Source organism: Anomaloglossus baeobatrachus, chromosome 4 (genome assembly GCF_048569485.1).
Source record: "Anomaloglossus baeobatrachus isolate aAnoBae1 chromosome 4, aAnoBae1.hap1, whole genome shotgun sequence".
Lineage (NCBI taxonomy): Eukaryota > Metazoa > Chordata > Amphibia > Anura > Aromobatidae > Anomaloglossus > Anomaloglossus baeobatrachus.
Genome location: NC_134356.1, coordinates 92,717,632 through 92,731,024, shown reverse-complemented (window position 1 = coordinate 92,731,024; position 13,393 = coordinate 92,717,632). Strand labels below are relative to the sequence as shown.

The window sequence follows — 13,393 nt, the reverse complement described above, 5'->3', positions numbered from 1 at the left end:
GCATAGCGGATGGAGCACGTTTGGGAGTGCGCAGCATGGCGGATGGAGCACGTTTGGGAGTGCGCAGCATGGCGGATGCAGCACGATGGCGAGTGCGGAGTATGGCGGATGGAGCATGTTTGGGAGTGCGCAGCATAGCGGATGGACCACGTTTGGGAGTGCGCAGCATGGCGGATGGAGCACGTTTGAGAGTGCGCAGCATGGGAGATGGAGCACGATGGGAGGTGCGCAGCATAGGGGATGGAGCACAATAGGGAGTGCACTGCATGGGGGATGGAGCACGATAGAGAGTGCCCAGCATGGCGGATGGAGCACGTTTGGGAGTGCGCAGCATGGCGGATGGAGCACGTTTGGGAGTGCGCGGCATGGCGGATGGAGCACGTTTGGGAGTGCGCAGCATGGATAATGGAGCACGATGGGGGGTGCGCAGCATAGGGGATAGAGCACGATGGGGAGTGCGCTGCATAGGGCATGGAGCACGATGGGGAGTGTGGAGTATGGCGGATGGAGCACGTTTGGGAGTGCGCAGCATGGTGGATGGAGCACATTTGGGAGTGCGCAGCATGGCGGATGGAGCACGTTTAGGAGTGCGCAGCATGGGAGATGGAGCACGATGGGGAGTGCGCAGCGTGGCGGATGGAGCACGATGGGGAGTGCGCAGCATGGGGAATGGAGCACGATGGGGAGTGCGCAGCATGGCGGATGGAGCACGTTTGGGAGTGCGCAGCATGGCGGATGGAGCACGTTTGGGAGTGCGCAGGATGGGAGATGTAGCACGATGGGGGGTGCGCAGCATGGGGGATGGAGCACGATGGAGAGTGCACACCTCCCCCCAACACACACACACACGCGCGCGCGCGCGCGCACTGCACAACACACCACACACACACACTGGAAACCACAAACAACTGCCCTACACAGACACCCACACACAGACAACGCTGCACACACAAATATACGCACATACTGCACATATATATAACAAAAATCATACATGAACTACACAATACGTAAATTCTAGAATACCCGATGCGTAGAATCGGGCCACCTTCTAGTATATATATATATATATGTGTATATATGTACATTTTATATATATATATATATATATATATATATATATATATATACACACACACACACACACATCATACATATATATACACACACATCATACATATATATATATATATATATATATATATATATATGGACAAAGAGACAGAAATCAGAGTATATTGTATCAAAAAAAAAATTTAATATTATTCTTCAAAATATTTTTATAAAAACACTTTTTTATTTCAAATTGCTAAAATCATCACAAGGTCAAGAAAAAACATCACCAGAAAAAACATATAAACACATAAATAGAGGGGATCTCTGATCCAAAGGATTATTGGTGAAAAAAGCAGAGGATCATTTCATATCAAAAAATCTATATCATAAAAATATCACCCCTGTCTCTTCACCAACATCCATAGTACAGCACTAATACATATATTAATTGATAAATAATAAATATACAGATATATAAATATTATATCGATATATCAATATACATATAATAGCTCCAGTGTAAATAGCCAATGTTCAAAAGGAAGGTTTTTACTCCTATAGACAAGAGCGGAATAAACGAGGAATCTCCTCTATATAAATATAACTTCTCCTTTAAGAGTGATATTCCTATGTCCATAGGTTTAATAAGGGGCAATGAGTTATAGTTTATTTAATAGCTTGCCCACTCAAGCTGTTTATAAATGCCCACTCCTCCCAAATAGAATAAATTACTCCCTTAACAACAGAGGCCAATAATAAGTGTAACAGACATCAATTTGCCATACTTGCCTAATATAAGGTCAGAGACACCCTCAAACGCTCGACGTACGTTTCAAAGGAAACCTTTTCATCAGGAGGCTGAAGTCGAGGCAGGAGGGTTGGTTATTTATACAGTTCATCAGCCAATAGTCGGCACCACAAAAGATCCACGTGTATTTCAGCTGATATTCACTATCGGTATCCAGGCAATTAAAGACGCTTCTCTCCCTGACCATTACACAGAGTCCAAGACGTCCTTCACAGACTAGCAGAATTGTTTATATTATTACTAAGCAACCAGTGAGCTCATGTTAAATAGCCGGGAGAGAACACCTGCTGCCACAAGAACCTAGCGTGCTGCTTTAGGCCTGCGCCACACATCCGTGCCTCCGGTACGTTTTTGGCATTTTTTGCACGTACCGGAGACACGTGCTGATGTTGACATACTATTTTTAATCTAAAAAGCCTCACGTCAGTGTTTGCGCACGGAGCGTGTGTCCGTTCCGTGCGTACGTTTGAGCGTGTCGAAAAAGCGCTGACATGTCCGTTTTCCACCGGCATCACGTCCTCACGGATCCATTAAATCCTATGGGTCCGTGTTTACACGTACGTGATACGGATGGCCTCCGTATGCTATCCGTGTGGTCCGTGTCCGTGTTTTAATTAGAAAGTTTGTTACACTCTGAAATACTTTCAGGTGGCGTAGCTAACATATTTTTTTGCACAAAACTAACTGTGCATTTGCAGAAGGAGTGAGCAAGCAAGAAGTTGTAGTTCTGTGTATTGCAAGATCTATTTTGAGCAAACTTTCGTCTTCGAAATATAATAATGGCACCACGGGTGGACACGGAGAAACTTATAACAGCTGTCGAGACTCACCCACCATTATGGGATACACGTGTAGATGGTTACCATGACCGACTGACAGTTGAGCGCCATTGGAATCAAGTAGCTGAGGAAGTGTACCCCAATAATGCATGGTCTAGATGTTCTCCTGCAAAGCGTGCTAAATATGGTAAGTTGTTGTATTTTTTTATAGTTATTTATGTAATATCTATATTTGGATTTTTTCATACTTTCAAACTGTGATTGTTTTGGCATAGTTATGTTGTCTTTTAGTGTAAAATCCTATGAGAAGAATTGGTATATGTACTACTCAATATATTGAGTTCCTGTACAATTTTTTCATAGTATCACCAAACTTTCATAAGTGTCAAAAATCAAAGTATACTTAAATTTGTAATCTGACTTGGAATTCTTCATGAATTTACTTAATTAACTGATTAAACTGTCATGTGTTTTTAAATTCCCTGTTGTATTAGTCTAAATTTAGTATCACAATTGAAAATCTTGTATTTCTTTTTTTTTAAAATAAAATTGTTTAAAATGACATGTCAATATCATTACCTACATGTATCAAATAATATTTCTAGTAATTGATAGCCAAATGTCATTGCAAAAACACCAAATTATAATTTAAATATAGATGACAATTACTTAAAATATAATTATTCAGAAATATTATTTGGTTATGTGTGAATGTCTAAACATGTTTTTGAATGAAGAATATCTAAATAAATTATATTTAATCCAAAGTATTTGACCAACATAATTGTGTTAAATTGTATATTACATTTCGCAAACATTATTTAAATTAATGTGTGCAGATTTATGGAGAATGTTGCAAGTGACATATTTTTTTATTTTCCACAGTTGACTTGGTAAAAAGGCGTTGGCGTTCAGCCCGTGATCAGTACCGAAGGGAGTACAACCCTATACCATCCTCATCCAGCCAAGGCCGCAAACGCAGATATATTTATTATGAACAAATAAGCTTCCTAGCACCCATCTTAGAAGTTACACAGTAAGTTTTTTTTTTGTTTAAAAAAAAAAAAAAAAGAACCCCCTGAAGATAATTGGACAAAGATAAATGTTAAGATTGTAATCTGTTTTTTCATTTCTTATAGAACGGAGGATAATCTTGACGAATCAGATGATGAACCAACAGCAGGTCCCTCTGCTACAGCCACCTCAGCATCAGAACAAGAACCTGCCAGAGAAGACATTGAAATTCCTGAGACTCAACAAGATGCAGCAAATGAATCACATGAGGGTGGGACAGAGAGTGCACAAACCAACACCCAAGGCTCATCAACGCAACAAACAACCACACCAGCTACACAATCAACACAAACAAATGTACTTCCACGTTTTGCACCACAACCTCTACGTGCAAGAAGAATCCGCAGACCTGAGGAAATGAGATCCTTACCGGAAATAATTGACACACGCATTATTCACATAATGAACACTTTAATTCCAGAAACAGATGCCGAGCGTTTTTGTCGGTCTTTATCTACTAGCTTAACCAAAATTCCTTCAGATAGGCAGGAACGTGTAAGAGCTGCTATGCTTACCCTACTGTCAGCTAGTCTGGCAGAACAGGAACCAGTGAGAGTGTATGAGGCCATAGAAAATTGGCGTACCATTATGCAACAACATACAGTCCCAAACACAACAGACAATCAAAATACAATTTCAACACAAACAACAATGGCAACTGTAATAGTCAATAATCCACTATTACAACAATCTGGACAACCTTCAATTGCTTCAAGTACGTTATTCCCAACACCAATTAGACAAGGGTATGTTGCAACCAATACTGGTGCCTTAAGCACTGTACAAAGTGCTACCTCACAGCAACCCATGAACTATATGAATTTACAACCAACTCAAACTACTAGTTACTTTACTCAACCCACAAATATTGGTGGTTTACCTAATTTGTTTCCAGGTTCAACATACCCACAATCATTCATGATGCCTCATTATCCAATCTCAACTATGTTACCTACACCACACTTACAAACATCAGTCAACTATCCTCAAGGTCAACAACATACACACACACAATACCCAATTACCCATGTAGATCCACAGGTGTACTCAACCACAGGCAATGTGTTGGGACAAACCAGCATGCAACAGACTGTTCCACACACTACTGTAGCTAGTAATAGGAATGTTGTTCAGCAAACAACTGCTTCCATTCCTGAAAATACCATTTCTGAGGCCACACAAAACAACATACTCAGCAACACTCAGGTTACTTCACTAGAAGATCTTGTTGACTTGTGATGCACATTTTTGTTAATCTTAACAATCAAACAACAAATCTGATGAATGTGTCAAAATGTTAAAAAAGAGGGATTTCCAAAAATGTGCAAACTCAGAGTTGAAAAGATTTAAAAAACATGTGTGATTATACTTAGTGACGGATCACATATATGTTTTATGGCCTTTATTTTTGTAATTTTATGAACACATTTTTACCCAACCAATTTGATGGTTAGATTAGTTCTAATATTCTGAAAACACAGTTTACAATTTTTTGGTCTATGTCAATGTCCAACATGATAGCAACTTAATTGGCCGACATTTTTCAACATTGTAAGCAATGCACACATTTTCTTTACAATTACTCTTGTATGTAAAGTATATTTTGTATGTTATGAAGAATACCATCAAAATTTACATTTAGAAAAATTTAACACAAGATGAACAATATGTACATTTTTAATGTGGATGTGAAAAAATAACATCCTTACTTTATGGATTAATATGCTTATTCTTAATAAAAGATTCTGTTTTTGAAGAAAAGAAACATGTTTATTATTGATATTTATTAATAATATTGCATTTTTTCAATAGACGATTAACATTATTAATGTTGTAAGTTTAAAATAAGTTTCCTAAAACATGATAGTAACACAGAAATGTACATACACATACATACAACATTCAGAAAACCATGTTGCTAACAGAAATGTCAGTTTATGATTAACGCATTTGCCCTTTAATACTAGTTTGATTTAAGCTCTTAGATGTTGAGAAAATTTAACCAAGTTCCTATAATAAAAAAAATTTATATTTTTATCAACAAAAAACCATCACAATCTTAACAATCATCACTATTATTAGTATCATCAAAACAATTAAAGTAATCAGTAAATAAATTTCTAATTTGTAAACCAGATGTCACGGAATTATGAGACATAGGTTCACCTGTGGGATTAACAACATGGTTTATCTGAAATTCATCATCCACATAAGTTCCTCCTTCATGTATCCGACAGTAATTGTGAAGCACTATGGTAGCCTTGAGTACAGATGTGACAAAGGTTGGCTGCAACTGAATCGTTGTCTGATAAATGCGCCATTTGTTAGCTAAAATACCAAATGCACACTCCACATAACGTCTTGCTTTAGTTAGCCGATTATTAAAGTACTGTTTCCTGTCATCAATGGATCTCCTTGGATATGGTCGCATAACATGTTTGGATAATGCAAATCCTGCATCTGCTACCATCACATATGGTGCCAACGGTCCAGATGTACCAGGTAGGGCAACTGGAGGGGGGATCAATAATGAATTTTCTTGCAGGCGTTGGGCTAATCTTGATGAACGGAAAATACGGGCATCTGAGGCACTACCATAGGCCCCAATGTCTGCATAAATAAAACGGTATTCTGTGTCAACCAATGCCAAAATAACAACGGAAAAAAACTTATGAAAATTGAAATAACGTGACCCAGAGTTTGGTGGCTTTTTTACTCTGAAATGCTTGCCATCCAAAGCTCCTATGCAGTTAGGAAAGTCAACAGAGTCCTTGAAGCCCTTAGAGATTTTCAACCAATCTTCTCTGTTTGGCTGAGGCATCATTTCTTCTTTTAAATGTTGCCATATCATGTCGCATGTGTGACGTACTATAACGGCAATGGTTGATCGACCCAACAAAAAATCAAAATGTAAAGCACTAAAAGATTGACCAGTCGCCAAGAATCTATGAAAACAAGACAAACAATGATTTACAATTAACACTATGTTTTTTTAAATTAAAACAATCATAAGAAAACAGAAACATTGAATCAAAAATGAGATTAGATCAATAAAGATCAATTACACATTTCAATGTGAAAAATAACACATTTACACAAATTACAAAAATAACAAATATAATACCTCAGAGTCACCATAAATCTCTCCTCTGGGGAAATGGAAAGCCGCATCCAAGTGTCCTGATGTTGCAAATGAGGTCGTAAAATATTTAGTAAGTAATCAAAACTCTCAACTGACAACCGGCAGTATGAAAAAAACTTATCTGGGAAATTCCGTAACTCAAAAAATAAAGTATGGAAATGACCATGCATAGGCCGCATCATCATTAGTGGATGCACCCACAATCTGGTTCTTCTTACATTATCATATTGCAACATGTGGCGTCGAACGCCAAAACGACGAGATATAATCCAACATAAAAACACTAAGGCCTCCGTGGATAATGGCATTGCGACAATTTTGTCTCAACACATAGGTGCTCCAAGGCATAATACAAGCAGGAAACAGTTTATAGTTAACTTATATTTATGTCCTAATCACATACACCTATGTGTCATTTAATTCCAAGTAATCACCATTATCTCAATGTGTGAAACATGTGAAACACGCACAAAAAACGGACTGCACACGGAACACACACTGACGTATTTCACGCACAGGAAAACGCACACACGTACACACGTATGACACACGATATGCATACGGACACCACACGGAGGGGAAAAACGGACTGCAAATACGGAACACGGACACAAAAAACGGACTACACCAAACGTACGTTTTTTACACGTGAGTGTGGCAGAGGCCTTAAACAGTGCACAGAGCTGATTTTCATTTTAGCTATCCAAGGCGAAGTCATCAACTCAGTTCTATACTACTACATTCTGCATATTAATAATAGACATTTTTTACCACATCAATTAGTTAGTTCATTTATAGAAATATAGCAATTTGACACATATCGCACTGAGCCGCCTGGTGTGAATACCCTACAGGCATATATCAATCTGTATATTGATAGGGAAAGCATATATACTTAAACTTTTAAGGAGGAGTTCACATATAAACCTAATTTCTTCCCCAAGTATACCTATCATTAATCAGGATAGTGACCGGAGTTCACAGGCAGCGAGACAGGACTTTTTGTTTGCTTTTCTCTCCCACCGCTATTACATATCATCCTAGTTTTTCCTTCTCAGACTCACTAGATTAAGGCTATGTGCGCACTTACCGGATTTTGCCGCGGATTTGCTGCATGTTTCGCTGCAGAAAATGTTCATAACATCTCTGCAGTGAATCACCAGCAAATCCTATGGAGAAAAAAAATCCTGTGCGCACTGGGCGGAATTTGACAGCTGCATATTTTGCTGCGGGAATCCCGCAGCAAAAACAAGTGCATGTCACTTCTTTTCCGCACATCGCTGCGGGATTTCACTCCATTGACTCCAATGTTAATCATGAAATCCCGCAGGGAATAACGCAGGCAGCAAATTCTGTGCGGTTCACTGCGTTTTCCTGCGTTATTCCCTGCGGTATTTCGCGGTTTACCTCCGGTAATGTACATCGCTTGTCTGCGGTTTGCAGGGAAGTGATGTCATTACAGGAAGAGGAAGCAAAGCAGAGAGTAAACACACACACAGATCACACACACAAACATCACAGACATAGATCACACACACAGACACATAGAACACACATAGAAATAAAACGGAAATATAGAAAACAAAGAGCGTGGGCTCCGCTGCATATTCACCGTCCAGCCGAAGTAAGCACACAGCGGCGGCCCGGTATTCTCATGCTGGGGAGGGAGAGGGGCAGGGTTAATGTCCCCCGCCTCACTCCCCCTCCGGCAGCCGAGAATATCAGCCGCAGCTGCCCCGGCACTGTCGCATACATTATGCGGCAATACCGGCGTGTCCTCGGCTCTTCCTGCCGCCGTGTAGCAGTGGCGGTCAGGGTAATACAACAAGGGGTTAATAATGGTGGGGGACCACCGCCATTAACTCCAGGCTTGATCATGGCAGCGTCTATGTGACAGCTGACATGATCAACCCGTAAGTAAAGTGAATAAAACACAGACACCGTAAAATCCTTTATTTTAAATAAAACAAACAAGCCTTGTTCACCATTTTATTAACCCCTCCCGCACCAAAGCTCCGGCGTAATCCACCGCTCCGACGTAATCCACAGGTCCTGCGCTGCTTCCATCCAGCCGCGATTGTCACAGACACAGCGCTGAATGAAAGCAGCAGACAGCAGAGGTAATTACCGGTCATTTCCCACGGCCGGTAATGTGAACTCACTGCCGACCGTGGGAAATGCAGCGATCTGTCATCTATCTATCTATCCCTCTGTCTATTCTTCTGTCTATCTACTATCAGAATTAAATGACTTTTTTTTTTTTCAATGTGCTTTATTGCATTGAATGCAATAAAGCACATCCCAACCCGCACGCGGCAAAACCGCGGCAATACCGCGAATAATACCGCGGTAAAACCGCAGCAAACCATGGCAAACCGCATGCGGTTTTCGGGTGCGGTTTCCCGCGGTTTTTTACCGCGGGTGCGGTAATCTTTGAGAGCATGCGGAATGTACGCACGGAAATTTAATTTCCCAGTGCGCACATAGCCTTATAGCTGCAGCCTGTCCGCAATGAAAAAGAAGAAAACCCGCAACAGATCGTCAGTATACACTGGGCACTAAATTCTTCAGGATATTTTTCTGCCTCATACTTATATCATCTATATTCAGAAAAGAGAGGCATAAAATCGCTATCTATAAATTAAACAAGATACTAATTTCTATCATAAGATACCATTATTAGATTTTATATACTGAGAGTTGAAAAAACTTGAAAAAGTGTGAACAAATAAATAAAATAATTCCCATTCATCAGCGCCAGCTATTATATACTAATATAACTTCCATATATATCATATATAAATATAACTTCCATATATATCATAAGGGAAAGGAACCAATGTATTATATTAAGTAAAGATCTCAGGAAAAAATATTTTTTCTATATTTAATATTTTATTATTCTTTTATTATAATTATGTTTTATTTCTATATTACTTTAGACTTAATCAATTCCCATTTTAGATAGATATAGCGGACGACATATGGCGCCTGAATAGAGGAAATAAACAAAAATAAATGGAAAAAGAAAGAAAAAAAAAAATATATATAATATATTAAGGTAATTCCACGCTGCGGCATGTCACGAAGTCAACACATCTCACCGTCAATAAGATTTTAGCAATTTGAAATAAAAAACTGTTTTTATACAAATATTTTGAAGAATATTATTAAAAAAAATTTTTGATACAATATACTCTGATTTCTGTCTCTTTGTCCTTATCTAATTATTTGAGTTAAAGTATCTCCAACAACTATGGTGGAGAAATTATAGGAATCTGCTATCATGTTTCTATATATATATATATGTATATATATATGTATATATATATATACTAGAAGGTGGCCCGATTCTAACGCATCGGGTATTCTAGAATTTATTGTGTAGTTAATGTATGTTTTTTGTTATATATATCGATGTTGTTGTGTGTAGTTGCCAATGTTTGTGTAGGGCACTGTAAATGTTCTGGGTGTTGTCTGGGTGTGTGGGAGCGGTGTTGTATGTGTGTTGCGTTGTGTGTGTTGCGTTGTTTGTGGAGTGCTGTGTGTCTACAGCGTTCTGTGTGTGTGGTGCTGTGTGTGTTGCGCGGTTTGTGTGGGTGTGGAGTGCATGTGTGTGTTTTGGGGGAGGTGTGTTTTGTGCAGTGTGTGTGTTGCGCAGTATGTGCGTATATTTGTGTATGCCGCGGTGTTTGTGTGTTGGGTGTTGTGTGTGTGCGGCGTTGTCTGTGTGTGTGTGGGTGTCTGTGTAGGGCGGTGTTTGTGGTTCCCAGTGTGTGTGTGGTGTGTTGTGCGGTGCGCGTGGCGCTGTGTGTGTGTTTTGGGGGGAGGTGTGCACCCACATCGTGCTCCATCCCCCATGCTGCGCACCCCCCATCGTGCTCCATCCCCCATGCTGCGCACCCCCCATCGTGCTCCATCCCCCATGCTGCGCACCCCCCCATCGTGCTCCATCCCCCATGCTGCGCACCCCCCATCGTGCTCCATCCCCCATGCTGCGCACTCCCCATCGTGCTCCATCCCCCATGCTGCGCATCCCCATCGTGCTCCATCCCCCATGCTGTGCACCCCCCATCGTGCTCCATCCCCCATGCTGCGCACCCCCCATCGTGCTCCATCCCCAATGCTGCACACCCCCCATCATGCTCCATCCCCCATCGTGCTCCATCCCCCATGCTGCACATCCCCCATCGTGCTCCATCCCCCATGCTGCGTACTCCCATCATTCTCCATCCCCCATGCTGCGCACTCCTCATCGTGCTCCATCCCCCATGCTGCGCACCTCCCATCGTGCTCACTCCCCCATGCTGCGCACTCCCCATCGTGCTCCATCCCCCATGCTGTGCACTCCCCATGGTGCTCCATCCCCCATGCTGCGCACCCCCCATCGTGCTCCATCCCCCATGCTGCGCACCCCCCATCGTGCTCCATCCCCCATGCTGCGCACCCCCCATCATGCTCCATCCCCCATGCTGCGCACCCCCCATCGTGCTCCATTTCCCATGCTGCGCACCCCCATCGTGCTCCATCCCCCATGCTGCGCACCCCCCATCGTGCTCCATCCCCCATGCTGCGCACCCCCCATCGTGCTCCATCCCCCATGCTGCGCACTCCCCATCGTGCTCCACAGTCACACATCAGACAGTATACACGCACACATCTGATCGCATACACTCACACCCCACTTCTCCCTGTGCCCTCCGGTGGGCGGTTCCAGCAGCTGTGCTGCACGCCGTGCTCCTCTGCCGACACTCACAGATCCGATCACATACACTCACACATCAGAACACACGCACACACCCGATCGCATACACGCACACACCCGATCGCATACACGCACACACCCAATCGCATACACGCACACACCCGATCGCAAACACGCACACACACACTGACGATATCGCACATACGCGCTCACACACTCACAACATCCGGAGATACCACATGCTTCTGGCCATGTGATCCTCCGGCAGGTCCTGGAAGGTCACTGCACGCACAGTATCGCCGCCGAGAAGTAAGCGATATCACTGGATGTTGTTATGTGTGGATGCGATCTGATGTGTATGTGAGGTGTGTGTGAGAGTGAGTGAGTGTGATCTGATGTGTGTGTGTGTGGGTTCCGCCGCTGCAGGACCTTGATGCGCTCACCTGCTCCCGGTCGGCGTCTGGTGAGTATGACTGCGGGGTCTTCTTTCTTCTCTCTTCTGGGGGTGCGCGCGGAGGTCCGGGGCGAGCGGCTAATCCATGTGGGGGGCGGGGCCAGGCCGAGGCGAGCGGCCAATCTGTGGGGGGCGGAGCTAGGCCGAGCCCAGAGCGGCTAATCCATGCGGGGGGCGGGGCCAGGCCGAGGCGAGCGGCCAATCCGTGGGGGGGCGGGGCCAGGCCGAGCCCAGCGGCCAATCCGACAGTTGTCACTTTTATGACACTTACGGTGACACTGTCACGTGACACAATTTTGGAGCAAGATAGACAGAATAAGGCAATTATATATATATAGATGTGTGTGTATGTATATATATATATATATATATGTATATATATATATATATATATATATATATATACATACTGTTTATGCATATATATATATCTCTATATAGTGGTGAATTAGCTCTAGTAGGCAATAGCAGGGGCACAGTAAAGAGGCAAATACAGGTTTTCTGTCTAAGATTCACTGTTTTATTCACACTGATAAACAGAAAACCACAGTCTTTCTTCAGACAGATATGCATAGGAAAAATCCAACATGTCAAACAGCATAGCAAAGGTCACGAACGTGCCAGTCCATTCAGGTATGTTTTTCCCGCAAAACCTGCTTCAGTTTTCCAGCCCAACCACCAGTTAGGCGTTAGGGCTGTCTATTTATGCTGTCCTAATCCTGCAACTGTACACCTTTGACATTGCCCCAAAAAACCCAGACCAGCAGAGATGGTGCAGGTTTGACTTCCTTCACTGCTGCTCAACAGTGTGAAAGGCACATACTGGAAGAAACATACTTTCCCTCCAGGATCACACCCATCACTGTGTTATATATCCCCCACTCCCCTTTGTTCAACCCTGAGGGGGTGGACACATGCCAGACAGTGGACTCGGGACAGGGCATCTGTATTCCCCTGCAGCTTGCCTGCCAGATATTCCACTGTAAACTTGAAATTTAGCAGAGACAAGGGCCGCCTGGTGACCTGAGCATTCTTCCCCTAAGCTTGACTCATCCACGTAAGAGGGGAATGATTGGTCACCAATCGGAATGTCCTCCCCAGCAAATAGTGGAGGGACTCTCATGTTCACTTAGTAGCGAGGTATTCTCTTTCCACTATACTGTACCTGATTTCATCTGGGGTAAGCTTTGTGCTCAGGAAAACAAGGGGATGCTCTTCCCCTTTAATATCCTGAGACACTACTGCACCTAGACCCACCCCCGATGCGAATGTTTGAAGTTGGCCGACTCTTTTGAAGTTGGCCGAAATCAGAACAGGTGTTCCACACAACATGGCGGCCGTTTTGTCAGTGTACATTGTAATAACATCACTTACA

The 13,393-nt window shown here is 42.6% G+C and overlaps 1 protein-coding gene across 1 annotated transcript; it reads left to right on the top strand.

Moving 5' to 3' along the window:
- The first annotated feature begins 2,637 nt into the window (after positions 1–2,637).
- Positions 2,638–9,807, top strand: LOC142302318 (uncharacterized). Its single transcript, XM_075343383.1, has 4 exons — positions 2,638–2,830; positions 3,529–3,679; positions 3,783–4,266; positions 9,802–9,807. Exons 1-4 carry the CDS (start codon positions 2,644–2,646, stop codon positions 9,805–9,807), a joined length of 828 nt encoding a protein of 275 aa, XP_075199498.1. The 5' UTR covers positions 2,638–2,643.
- Positions 9,808–13,393: the final 3,586 nt, after the last annotated feature.